The sequence below is a fragment of the Dasypus novemcinctus genome, chromosome 1 (genome assembly GCF_030445035.2).
Source record: "Dasypus novemcinctus isolate mDasNov1 chromosome 1, mDasNov1.1.hap2, whole genome shotgun sequence".
NCBI lineage: Eukaryota > Metazoa > Chordata > Mammalia > Cingulata > Dasypodidae > Dasypus > Dasypus novemcinctus.
In genome coordinates, this window is record NC_080673.1 from 164,520,030 (window position 1) to 164,534,349 (window position 14,320).

At 37.1% G+C, this 14,320-nt stretch overlaps 1 protein-coding gene across 14 annotated transcripts in view; it reads right to left on the bottom strand.

Annotated features, from left to right (window-relative positions):
* Positions 1–1,779: 1,779 nt before the first annotated feature.
* LIMCH1 (LIM and calponin homology domains 1) overlaps positions 1,780–14,320 on the bottom strand; it is a 397,989-nt gene continuing 385,448 nt past the window's right edge. For all 14 annotated transcript variants that reach the window (XM_058299328.2, XM_071216751.1, XM_071216737.1 and 11 more), the window contains 3 exons: positions 12,596–12,704; positions 10,220–10,322; positions 1,780–4,669 (listed from right to left, as the gene is read on the bottom strand). In XM_058299328.2, coding sequence (XP_058155311.1) covers positions 4,644–4,669; positions 10,220–10,322; positions 12,596–12,704 — 238 coding nt within the window. In that variant the 3' untranslated portion in view covers positions 1,780–4,643. The remainder of the gene's footprint in view (positions 4,670–10,219; positions 10,323–12,595; positions 12,705–14,320) is intronic.

Consider the following 14,320-nt stretch of genomic DNA (forward strand, 5'->3'; position numbering starts at 1 on the left):
GGAACATCTGAATAGGAAGTTGTCCTGATCACTTCTCCAATCAGAGACTGCTAGTGAAATACACAATTATGTAAAAATCTTAAACATGCTTATCCAGAACAAGTCACTCATCCCTTTTGGAGCTCACTCTCTCATATATAAATGAAGAAGAATACATCTAACTGCTCACATGCCAGAAATGCTATTTGATGAACAAATAAAATAATGCTTGCAAAAGTGTATTTGATAAAATAATGCTAAGCAAATTTAGGAAAAATCCTACTTTTATATTTACACATTTTTGTGTGTGTCCTTCTAACTCACTAGGAAGCAAGAAAGAAACTATAAAGGGGAAGGGCACAGTTCTGCACAACACTAAACATGGGTGTTTGTAAATCAGCAATCTTTGATGATATCACACAAATAATGTTACACAGTGTTATGAATCATAGAATACCATCCACTGATTAAGGACTCTTAGCTTCTTTCCCTACATGACCCAGGACACTCGAGACAGCAGTTTGCATGGTCATCTTTTGGTATGTTTGTCAAATGAAATGACCCACAGTAGAGCAGGTGACAGAGAGCAAAGAGGAGACTAAGCCACGGGTTGCAAACTGGTGGCCTGATAACAACTGGACTTGAAGCTGTACTTTGTTGAACCCTCAAATTCTGTCTGTACTGTGTTGAAAAAGGTTTAAATTGTTGCAACATTTAAAAAGCTGAAGATTTCACATTAAAATTAGCTAGAGCTAAGTAGTTGCTTCCCTCTACCATCAGAAATGGTCTTTTAAAATTTTGCCATAGTCCCCATTATTCTCTATTGTACTCTTTTCTCATTTAACTGTTCTCTCAGTTTTTGAGTTTATAACCCCTGACTTAGTACTGCCAAGGATGGAGGAACCATTGGTTTCTTGTGTGGCCTAGACTAGGACTCCAAAAAGAAATCTTTAGATCTTGAAGGAAGTCAGTGGTAAGAAAACTAGTTCTGAGGTAAAGTGCTTTTTGAAAAATCAAGACAGTCTCCATAGGCCTGTTAGAGTAACAGACTTTTCTTTGTTTTGAAATTAAATTGAATGAACTTTCACATAAATAGCCATGGATTAAGTAAGTTACTCTGATAACTACTAAAATGCTCAAGAAAAGAAAGAATCCACTTTTCTATGGAAAGAAGAGAAACTCCTAACTGCCTACCAAACTTTGCAAAAAGCAGAAGAATACAACTTGTGGTGGCAATTAGAATATTATTAATACATCTTAAAGCAATGGAAAATTTCAAGAAATTTGCTTGCTATTACCACCACCTACAAATCTGGGACAGAGTACAAGGCAAAAATATATGTGCATTTTAAAAAGAGTTAACTGTATCTGCAGGATGCTAATATTTCGAAGCATATTGCCTGGCCTTCAGTGAAACACTGTATGTATACAGTGCATGGGGGACACTGGTTAAGGGCTGGGAAATGTGCCAGGGTTTGCCTCGTTTTTCTCCAACCAGTGCTGGCAGTTACCCATCATTTGGGTATTTCAGACAATTCCTCCTGCCATTTGCATGGTCTCTCCTGATATTACGGAATTTTGTATTCTTCAATGGAAGACAATTCCTAAGTTACTCCTATAGCTGGCTAAGTGATTTGTGTTAAATAGTTGACCTCAAATATACATCAATCCATTGACATCATCTGGCTTGGCAACCCCAGATCAAATGCTGCAAGATGTATATGCTACAATTGACCCTTCCCCAAGTAAGGAAACCAACATCCACCACCCCCTAAAACAAAAAATCAATGGAATACCAAGTTGATTTGAGTATTTTATTTATAAATGTACACTGGCTATAAAAGCTGTTGCATTTTAGACAACTTTTTATTTTTATTTTTTCACTATTTCTCAGAGGCATTTTTTGAATAAATATTGTAAATGAAGGTTAGTGTAAATGATCCAGAACATTGGCCCACCCAGAACAATAACATATTTTGGACGGACTCACATATGAAGTGGATCCTTTCAGTCTGTTAACCCTTACACTGTGTATAGATAAGTATAATATGTATTGCATTAATAACACTACATAGAATGAAGAGATGGCATGAAAGTTTGCTAGTGAAAAACAAAGAGTCACCCATGTTTCCTTAAGAAAAAGAAGAGACGAGCATTTGGAGTATGTGCAAAAAAATCAGATATACTTCCTCAGGAACAATAAATCACTCACCTGCCTCATCCTTTTTAAAAACAAACACATTTGCATTATAGCTCAACAGAGCAGAGCATTTTTTCCCTGGGATCTCAAAGATTATTTGAAAAGAAATAGATCATGCTCATTATACTGCATTGGAAAAAACCAGATGTAGTCTGCCTAAACTGTCATGTAACAGACTCCAAATGAAATAGAAATCAAATATAAATAGAAACAGTTGGCAATTAGAATTTAGAAAATGTTGGAGATTATTCTGTGCTGGTGACTAGTGTTCATTATGGGAAAGCACATTTTGCAGTTGGAGAATGGGGCTTTATTTTTCTTGACTCGATTCTAGCTTCAATACATGTACAATGAGACTCACTAAGAAATATGTATAAATGGGGTTGTGAAACTAGAAGAGAATGTGCAATATTCATATATTCCTTACATAACGGATGGAGTTCCACATGTAAAAAGTATTCTATAAAAACTGCTTATGAATCATATTGTACACATTTTATGCACTATTTGTGGTAAAGTACTCTGCTAATATCATGCAAAGTGTAAACATCCACATTATCAAAATGTTTAATAAAACATGCAGATGGTTAATCAAAATATTGGACTTAATCTGTACATTTGCAAAACTTTTTTTTTCTTTTTAAAAATTTTATCTTTTTTTCATTTTCTTTTTTGCATTTTTTTTTCCTGTAAAACAGCAAACACCTCCATGAGAAGTGTTGGGGACTTGGAAATGACTTCATCTCTCTTCATTGTACTGCATCCATAATTCATCACTGATTATGTGCAACAGCTTTGCATTTTCTAAGGCACAATTTTTGATGAAATGATGTGTAAATGTCACTCTAACAATAGCTCATCCAAATGACAATATGGCCAACATACCTCCAGTGGCTGAGGAAATGTCTGCTCTCACATGGAACCAGCATGCAAAAAACCCTCTAGCATGTAAATAAATAATTGCTAGCCATACCCAATAAGACACAGAAAACAATTACTGCTTCCATAACAGAAAACCATCGGCTTGAGCTCCTTTAATGACTACATTAACTATTAGGAGTGTCTCCATAGTCTACATTCACAAAATGTAACCGTCACTTGTTTGCCACAGTGTTAAGGCAGAATAGTTCCCCTTTCTCCAGTCTTAAAGAAAACAGCCTGGAGATCTAAAACGTGGTGTTTGGAGTAACATGACTCCTTTCTTGGCCAGCTCATGATACAAGCAGAAAAGAAAACGAGCTCTTGACAAGAGTTCCTCTCTCAACTTCTCCGTGGGCAAGGTCCAGAATTCTTGCAAATGAAGAGAGGTTGGCGATGTGGAAGAATGAAGCGGAGCATGGATCCATTAGAGAGGGGAGGGCACAATTTGAGCTGTCGGTTTTTGCCGATCACACACCAGTGGCTTATCACATCATCGTGTCATTTGGGAATCTAGAGGAAGGACTTAGTGCTTTTCTTTAGACACCTGTTCTTCAGACCCTCAAAGAGAACTTGCAGGCAAGGGTGAGGAGTGGTCCCTCCTAATGATGGACTCATCTCAATGATATCTTCCTTGTGCCTCACATTAAGTCTCTCATTGAGAACTCCTACCCTGGAGGCTGAAAAGAAGCATGAGACGCAGACCCCATGGTGACCCCTGACCCACCACTCTTTTGAAGATGAAACTTCCTCACAGATTTTGGTAGTAACTTTGGATATAATAACTGAAATGACTCCTGGTTTTCTCCTACCCTTGGGCGATATCGCAGAGTGTCAGTCTAGCAGATATTGCAAGGGTTCTCTTTATTTGACGAAACAGCCTATGTTAATGACATTACTTCCAAGGTACACAATAGCTAATATTAACGGTGCAATAATTTACTGGTATAACTTCCACTCTCAAAAGGTAAGTAACACAAATATTTCGGGATCACAGTATATATTATCAGACTTTAATGTCTTTGCATTAAAAACAAGTTAAAGCTCAGAGACAGAGCTTGCTGGGAGGTTTAGTTTCTGAAATGCATTAATCTTATTCTATCTTAGAAGACCACCGGTCTCAAATTGGCATGTCTTGCATTTTCTGCAACTCAGTTCTGTAAACGTAAAGTGTTTAATTCTTAAAATATTAAAAAACAAACAGACCAGGTTTATTGCATCATTTAGCTCATGAATTCGCAAAGAAGAGAATAACACATTTTAAACCACAAGCCTGTTTGACCATGTAAAGAACCCTTTTGAAATATTCAGGATCATAACAATTCAATTTTCTCCTCTATATACTGTGCAAATGAAAAAAATAAGAGGAAGAAAGAAGAAGAAGAAAAAAAACACACACACATACTGTGCTACAAAAGAACAAATACCACGATTTAGAATAGACTTTCTGAAATTAGATGAATGCTGGGAAGCCCCCAAATTTGGCTTTTGTTAAGTGATTGCCAGGGGACACCCTCAGTAGAAATCTGGAAGCTTGAAAACCACATCACAGTGTTGTAGGTTGGCCAGCACCTGCGACACAGAAAATAGAGCAATATTTGTTTAAACTAGTCAACACTTCTAGATTCAGATATTTTAAAACATAAACCAGTAGTTATCTCTGCCGAATGCTCTGCCCCTACCCCCTCCCCTACGGTGGGAAAACTTGCCGTGTTACTCCAAGCTTGGCCAAAGGACAAGTAGTATTAGCAACACTTGTGAGTTTCTTAGCCATGTAGGCTCTTGAGCCCCGTTCCAGAACTCCTGACAAGATTCCCTAGGTGATTCCATGTCCTGTACATTGATTAGAAACACTCTGGGTTTCACCCTAAACCAAATGAATGACATCAAGTTTTCTACTTTTTTTTTTCTGGAACAAATAAGCAAGGAAATAATCTTTTTTTCTCCTAGGTTCTTTAGATTTTAGTTTCTCCAAAAATAAATACACTGTTAACTAGAGGAATTTGACATATGATTTAGAAATATAGCTGCCAGAGTTAGCAAATAAAAATACAGAACATCCAGTAAAATCTGAAATTCAGTTATACTATGAATAATTGTTTAGTGTAGGTATATTCCATAGAACACTTGGGACACCTTTGCTTTAAATCCAGAGCAGGCAAGATTGAGAGATGCTTATGCTAAAAATAATTATTGATTGCTTATATGAAATTCAAGTTTAACTGGGGAAAAAAAATTTAACTGGGAGTCCTGTATTTTTTCCTGTCAACCCTAGGAAGGATCGTTTGGGCCTCCTATTTCCTGCTGAAACCTTCAGTGTTTCTCTTTCATTTTAGACAGTAGAGTTGTGATGAGGCAATGGTAACATTGGAAAAGACCCTGGGGAGTTTGCGTTAAATCCATTTCATGAGAGTGAATGATAGAACAGAACGCCATGTACAAAGACAGTCATCCAACACCCAAGCACAAATGGCACAAGTTAAACATGTGACGGCTTGATTCGTGACAGGTAATTTGTTTTGCATTTCCATTCCCATTTACATATGAACTTAAAAACTGTTTACATTGCTTTTAGGAATTGCATTTTAATATGCTGCTATGCTATTTTTCCCCCTCCTAGAGAAAAATTTCATTTAAATGTGACTAGTTACTTGGAGAAAATGGAATTATATATTCAGGTTTTATTATTCTACGAAATGAAATTATTTTGTTTCACTTAGAAAGCCTATGATGTAAACCATCCCATACATCCATCCATTTCCCTTCTTCTCAACTCAGAGCAAAATGAAATGAAAAAAAAAAAAAAAGGAACAAACAACTTTTAGTCATTTTCCCCATTCTGTCTCTTTTTGGATCTGTGATATATTCAAACAATTCAAATGTATTTCTACTTCTCTAGCCAAATTATAAATTATTAACTTTCCTGTACTCAATTATTCCCAAGGTAAATTTATTTCTTATGACACCAAGAAAAAAATAAATGGTATTCTCATGCTTCCTATTATTATATTTAACATAACATGATATTAACATTGTCTTAGGAAAACACACACACACAAACACAGGAGAAGAAATAGGAAAAATTTGGAAAAAGTTGCTGGAGAGAGGGGGGCCATTATTACCCAGTATTAAAACATGTCATGAAGCTACAATAATTAAAGTAGTTTGACACTGGAGAATAACTAGGTTAAAAAACATAATAAAATACCCAGAAAGAAGCCTAAATATGTATGGGAACTTGTTTATGATAAAGTAGCATTTCAAGGCTAGTACGAAAAAAGAGGGTTTATTAATTTAGTAATACTAACACCATTGGCTAATTGGAAAATAAAATAAAGCTGGATATTTACTTCATTTTTTTAATCCAAAATACATTCCTGATGATTATATATATATTCGCATATAAAAAAGAAAAAAAATAATTCTAGGAGAAACCTCAACTAAATTTATTTATAACTTTGGAGTGGAGAAAGTTTCTCTAAGACACAAGACAAAGATTCCAAAGAAGAAAAAAAATGATATATTTAATTACCTAAAATGAAAATCTTTTGTATGAATTAAAATTATTAATACAAAGTTTAAAGACCATATGACAAAGGGTGAGTTTCTTTAAGGAACTCATACATATCAGGTGCCAATAGAAAAATGGGAAAAGGATAGAAAAGCACTTTATAAAAAAGAAATGCAAATGGTGAATAAACATATGAAAAGATGATCAAACATGCTTATAATGAAAGAACTACAGATCAAAGTTCCTTTCTACCTAGGAGTTTGGAAAAAAAGTATGATGCTTATTCAGAGCTGAAAAGGTATGGAGGAGGAAAGAGGCTCTCTCTACACGTTGGGGGAGGGCACAACTTTTCTTAAAGATGTAGGCAAGATGTCTGAAAATTTAAAAAGCACATGTCCTTAACTCAGCAATCCTACTGTTTAAAATCTACCCTATGGAAATGCATTCAAGCATTTATCAAGATACATATCATGATGTTTGTTGGAGCATTTTCTTATAACAGTAAAAAACTGGAAACAACTGAAGTATCAAATCATAGACAATTATGGGAAGTACATCCAATAGACTTGTATGCAGCCGTTACAATAATGGGGAGAAAGAACGTGCTATATGGAAAAATTGCCAAGATACGTCGTTAGGTTAAAAACTACAACACATACACACAGGGAAGTGGATGTGGTTCAAGCAGTTGGGTACCTGTCTACCACATGGGAGGTCCCAGGTTTGGTTCCCAGTGCCTCCTAAAAAAGACAAGCAAAACAGCTAGCTGATGGGACGGGCTGGTGCAGCAAGCTGATACAACAAGTTGATGCAACAAAGAGACACAAGGAGGAAACACAATGAGAGACAAAACAAGCAGGGAGCAGAGGTGGCTCAAGCAATTGGGTGCTTCCTTCCTACATAGGAGGTCCTGGGTTCAGTTCCAGAGGCCCCCTAAAAAAGTAGATGAGCACACAACAGACGCAGGGAGAGAGCACAAACAATGATGGAGGGAGAGAGTAGAAGTAAATAAATAAAAATAAATCTTTAAAAAAACAAAATAGGAAAGCGGATTTGGCTCAATGGATAGAGCATCCGCCTACCACATGGGAGGTCCAAGGTTCAATCCCAGGGCCTCCTGACCCGTGTGGTGAGCTGGCCCACACGCAGTGCTGATGCGTGCAAGGAGTGCTGTGCCATACAGGGGTGCCCCTGCATAGGAGAGACCCACCCATAAGGAGTGTACCCTGTAAGGAGAGCCGCCCCACACGAAAAAAAGTCCAGCCTGCCCAGGAGTGGCACTGCACACATGGAGAGCTGACACAACAGAAAAGAGACACAGATTCCTGGTGCCACTGACAAGAATGCGGCAGACACAGAAGAATACACAGCAAATGGACACAGAGGGCGGACAACTGGGGGGGGGGGGCAGGAAGGGGAGAGAAATGAAAAAAAATCTTTAAAACAAAACAAAACACAGAAACTAAGGACAGAACACTGTGAATTTAAGATCACCTCTGTGAAATAAAGCCAACACATATACAGTTAGATATACCACACACATATGTAGCTCTGTGTGTGTGTGCATTTCTGGGTATGCATATACTAATATATATTCTGTCTCTCTCCCACAAGGAATTATTAGAAAATGATTACAATGGTTAACTTTGGAGATTGTCACTTTCATTTGGTATCTTTCAGAACTAATCAAATTTTTCTTACCTTATGCCATTTATAACTTTTATTTATTTATTCTTTTGGATTTCTTTTGAGGTTATCTAGACAAATAAATAGTGGGCCTTTTTGCTTTCTTCTTTGTATTTCTTAGTATTCTAAAAAAATTCCTAGTAAAATATTGCTTTAAAGACTAAAATAAATTAACAATAAAAAAAAACCCTGTAGCTTATTCCCAAATTACTTTAAAATTTTCATCTTATGAGACTATTACAGGAATTTCATGGTTCTTATCTTTAGATTTTGAATTAAAAACTGTTAGCAGAGATGCCCTTTATATTTGTTGACTATAAAAGAAAAATTCCTGGCCTAGATTAAAAAAGTTAATTTTCAGAAGAAATCACAACGAATCACACAACTTATCAATTTATAAAACCTGGATCAAAGCAGGTTACTGTCACCCAGAGGTGGGTTCAGTTTTGCACTCTGTTGGCATCCTTTTAGCACTTTCAATTAAGGAAGACATTCAGATCTTTAGCACTTAAAAATATATATATATGGTTCAACAGTCCTGCAACCTAACAGTGCCCTCTTCTGGTTCCTTGATTCACATTCAAATGGCTCATGGAAGCTGAAAAAAACTTGAAAAATGATAGGAAAAAATCATTTTGAGACCTGAGAGAAAAGGGTTTCATTTTTCCTTTTCAGTGCATAAAAACAAAACAAAACAAACAAATGAAAAACCCAACCCTCCAGTTGTGGTTAAAAAAAAACCTTCCAGTTGTGGTTCAAATAGTCTAAGTTTCTGACAGCAGCTTGAAGTTGGAACTGTTTTGACCTCAAGTCAAATGTTCATGATAAATCAAAACCACCTGAGATAGATTTGATTTTGAATTCTCATATTATTAAAATAGGTACTTATGTCTCTGAATTTATTAAACCTATTTATTAAATGTATTAAAACATAAATATAAAATAACTTAAACTTCAGTTTTTACTCATAAAGTCTTTAGTGTTACAGTATTAGAGAGCCATGTGGAAAAATGTTATCTCCCTTACTGTGAGAAATAGTAAAATATTCTTAATTTCAAATTCTATTTTTTCACGCAATTTTTAAAAATTTTAATGGGTTTCTGACTAATGACTTCGTATGAAATGTCTCCTGTAATCTAAGTTACCCACGAGAAGGATTTATACTTATGATGGAGGCAGAAGGAGGATCTGGGGGCAAGCCACTGGGTAGTTTCAGATTTTCTAAAAAGCAGCTGGGCAATAGCACCCCCTGGTGTCCCCCAAACCAACATGAACCTTCTTTGTTAGGAGACCCAGATATTAGGTGGGAAGGCAGGCTACTCCAGGGAGCTCAAAGGCAGAAAATATTTGTTTGGCTACACTGTGTACTAAGGCTTTGGAGTGGGCAGGAGTGATCATAGAGGAGAACCCACCGTTTTGTTTCTCAAGCAATTTTCAGTTTAGTTGGGAACAAAACCATCTATTATGTATTGAAACCCCTGAATATTAAGAGTTGGCGCTTGATCTGACAAACAGAAGAGAACCACTGGTCATATTTAAAGCATCCCCAAATAATGCCTGTCTTCTACGGATATGGCGCAACAAATAAATAGTGTTTTATCTCCCTTCTACCTCACCAAAATCTCTACAGTGATTTTGGGCAAGGTCACAAACTTGGTCTGCAGTTTTTACTTGCTCATGTGTTAATGTACTTATGGATTAAAAGAATTTGTACACATTGTTGCAGTAACTTTCAGTAAGAACTAGTGCTAAATAAGGGATTATTTCATTATGATTTCTTTTACCTAGATGCTGATATATGTTTCTATATCCTGCTGATACAGAACTGTCAACTGAGGGAGAGAAATATTTGAGTTCCTAAGTTGGGTCCTATAAAAGACAAATGATTACACATACTCATCACAAGGTTTACTTGCAGTACTTACTTCTGGATCGCAAGTAGCAATCGTTACAGTTTAGAAGACCATTGCGAATCCTAACATCTGTCCCACTCACTGCATCACCAAGCTGTCCTTTACAAATTCCGCACTAGGAGGAAAAGGAAGTTATAAGATGCATGAGGAATTATTTCTTTATAATGCAAATCACTTCTATCATCTGAATATTTGTTGAACATCTACTATATGCTAGATGTTGCACCAAGAGTTGACTTACAACAACAATATACTTTTAGCATTGTAGCTTAAATCCTTGCATTTTACAGAGGAGGACACTGGTTCAGGGACATTGGTTGACTTGTCCAAGGTCATGAAGCTGGTTAAATGGTATCAGGTCAGGCTGACTCCAAAGCCCATACTCCTGCTTTTTATATTATACTGCTTCTCAATCAAGATGAAAGAACCTTTTAAAACCAATTAAACTCTTGTGGTTTTAAGCAAATACACGGACAACAGATTATCAATGACAATTTGTCTCTGAACAATCTTTTACATACTTTCCAGCATTGTTGATAAGTTCTATCAGATCAGATATTCTACTCTATATTTCCACATGAAAAGCCAGTGATACCCAGAGTAACAAATCTACTGGAGATGGAACTCCTATCCACCAAGGTGGCCTACGTACAGAAGGACCATGGGTTATATTGTGCTGGTTGTAACAAAGGAGACAGTGGGGGTTGGTCCAGCTGCCAGGCTCTTGCTAGGGGGTCATGGTCATGCTCAAGAGAATAGGGCCAGATGCCTCCTGGAGCACGAGAAGTTTTCATCTAAGTTATGTCACAGGCTGCATCTACTTTACAAGGATGGGTGATAAATCTAAGAGGTGAAACATTTTAAAGCATCAGCTCAGCTCTAGGAAGTGAATGATTAGAAAGAATAAAGGTCTTGATAGCTAAGGAGGAGAAAGAATCCAAAAATTAAATTCTCTTATTTCTTGAGAACCTGCAAAGACCCTTTGCCACGTCAGTGACTGCTAGCCCTGGTAAAATTTCTGAGAACAAAATGTGGTGTTGGGACATATTATATTGGCATTGCTATGTATATGTTCAAAGCATATTCCTTGAGCCTTTAAACACTTCTAGAAAATTTGATATATATGTAGATTAATTTTATGAGAATATGCTTGCTTGTTCTTTGTAGAATTGTTTTCTATAAAAATAAAGTAGAACTTAAGAAATGGCATATTGTTGTGGTCTCATTCTAAATATTTTTGCTAAAATGAGGCTGTAATATCCACATTGTGTTTTATCTATGATGTCTTGCTTTCAAGTGATTAATGATATTATTAAAATAATAATTTTTGGACAGTTGCACTTACTTTCAGTTGGCTAACAGGCAAAGTGGGAGTCATTTTAAATGCATGCATGTTTATTTTATAGCCCAGGAAGCTACAAACCAGAAATAGAACAGAATTCGAGAAGGAAAAAGAAAGCATGCCAAAATTACGAGAAGGAAATATGGCCCTTATTCAAAGCTGGAGGGTTTGGCCTAAAAAATTATATGTTAATGTGTCCATGAGTCAAAAGAAAAGACAGAGAAATGCTGAATACAGCCCAATTCATAAATTTTATAATAAATCAGTTTAACTGGTTACCTCACCTACTTATTAGCAGGACATCTGGGACTACAATCTAGGCCTCTTCATTTTTAGTTCATTCATTCATTCATCTAAAATATTTATTGACACCTACTCTGCTCGATGCACAGGAAATAGTGGTGAGCAAGACAGACATGGCTCCTGCCAATTATGTCTGTTAGATGAGATAGGTGATAATGAAGCAATTCAAGAGTGAGTGATAAGGACCACAAAAGAGTCTAGGAGGCTCTGTAAGGAAGGTAATGGATTTGTCTGGATGAGCAGGGCAGCTTCTAAGAGGGAGTCATATTCAAGCTGACATCTACAACTCTGCAACTAGCTTAAACACTAATTGTCAGAAAATTCTTACATCACGTCAAAGACTAAATGCCCTTGACATTAAGTCACAAGACTTCAAGAAACAGCAAAGACGTTATATTCCAAATAAATTCACATGGCCTTGAAGACTTGGAAAAATCAGTCTTCCCAATGTCACATTCTCAGTTTCTTACTAGAGGATATGATCTTTAGCAGCAAAAATGGTTTTGTAATGACAAAGTCAACTGCACAGATCCCTTTTGCTTCTTCTAAATCCGCATCCCAGACAATGTGTGCTAGGAAACCTTCACCCTTAAAGCTGTCCACCACCCACACTTCCATATCATCCACTGGGGGAGGCCTCCAAAGAAAGGTCTTCAGGCTTTCCAGGCAGTATTTCTTAGCACAGAATGATAACAAAAGGTAACACAAAATTACACCTTGTGAGTAAAGTGATAGGTACAAACCCGAAAGCACTGGATGTGAAAATAGAGATTAAGGGTCTCGATGATCATAGCAGCTCCTTTACCCAAAGGAAGCCCACAAGAAGAGCACAGCTTTTTCCCACTTATAGACCTACATGAAAAAAAAAGATATAATAATACAATTTTCAGCTTAGAATAGTTGGTCAAACACACAAACATGCAACTTCATGCAAAACAATAAAAACATGTGTTTTTAAAAGGGTTACTTCTGCCTATTTTCCTTCCTAGAGGTCACACTGAAATCATAACTGGAATGACGTTTTCTTTAACTGACAATGGACAGGAAATTAAGCATTAGATATAAATTGCAAACAACTGGGAAACTAAATACAATACAGCTCCGTGGGGTACTGAATCTGGTGGGGGTGTTGTGGACACATGGGTGTGCTTAAATTTGTTCTAAGAAATTTGTGTTGTAGTCTAGTCAACTAGAGATCGGATGCCTGGAAAATGATTCTCCGTATTTTTCATATGATTTTATAGGTCCCAAAAGATAAAAGCTTAGCTTTACGATGTTTCAGCGCTACTTTAAAATTTGCAGTGTTTGATTCATTGGCCCCAAAGGGCATTCTCTTTTTTTCGCTTGTTAGAGAATTTGTAAATTTACAGGGAAATCATGCATAAAATGCAAAGCTCCCACATATCCCCCTATTATTAACACCTTGCATTAGGATGGTACATTTGTTAAAATTCATGAAAGAACATTTATATAAACATACTATTAATTACAGTCCATTTTTTTACAATAGGGTTCCCTGGTTTGTGTTGTACAGTCTTTTGACTGCATGGGCTGTGTCCACCCCATCTCCATACACCTGTAGCACCTGGTCCAGTATCCACCCAGTGGGCTAGAACCAAACCCAGCATACAGCCCCTGGGTGAGACAACATGGTCAAAATTCCTCTGAAATTAGATGGCTGTCCTCTTATGCACTGTTCTCACACAGCAAAGATCAGATTGCAATGATGCCTATTGTCTGAAAAGCTCTTGGAATTACACAGAAAATTTTAAAAATATACAATATCAGGGATGCAGATGTGGCTCAATCGATTGGGCTCCTGTCTACCACATGGGAGGCCCTGGGTTTGCTTCCCGGGGCCTCCTTGTGAAGGCAAGCTGGTCCGCGCCTGTGGAGAGCTTACAGCCTGCGTCCCGTGGTGAGCTGGTGCAGCAAGATGACGCAACGAAGGGAGACAAGCAGATACAGGTGAACGTGCAGCGAATGGACACAGAGAGCAGACAGTAAGCAAGTGGCGGAAGGGGAGATAAATAAAAAATAAATAAATAAATCTTTTTAAAAAATGCAATATCATTTGAAAGCCAGTGGGGTGCAGAGGGACAGAAGAAACAGAAAGAAAGAGCAGAAAAGAAGGAAGAGTTGCCCCAAGCAAACCCTATTCATGAAGATTTCCTTCTTATGCAGTGGTTAGATGAAATTTCTAAATTAGAAAAAAATCGCAGAGCACTCAGTAATTTGTCCACTGAATGGATAGTCAGGCAGCTTTTAAGAATATCATGGGGCCCAATTAACATCCAGAAGCAATTATTAGAGAGCTGGAGTAGATTAAAAGAGAGGGAGGAAGCTTCCTTTCTCGGCCTCTGCTTGGTTCTCTGTAAGAGCCACTGGCAGATCCTCCCTAGGACCAAGGCATCTTGGAGAGAAAGGCGCCGACTTAGGAGCCCAGCAATTGTCTGGTGGGTTTTATT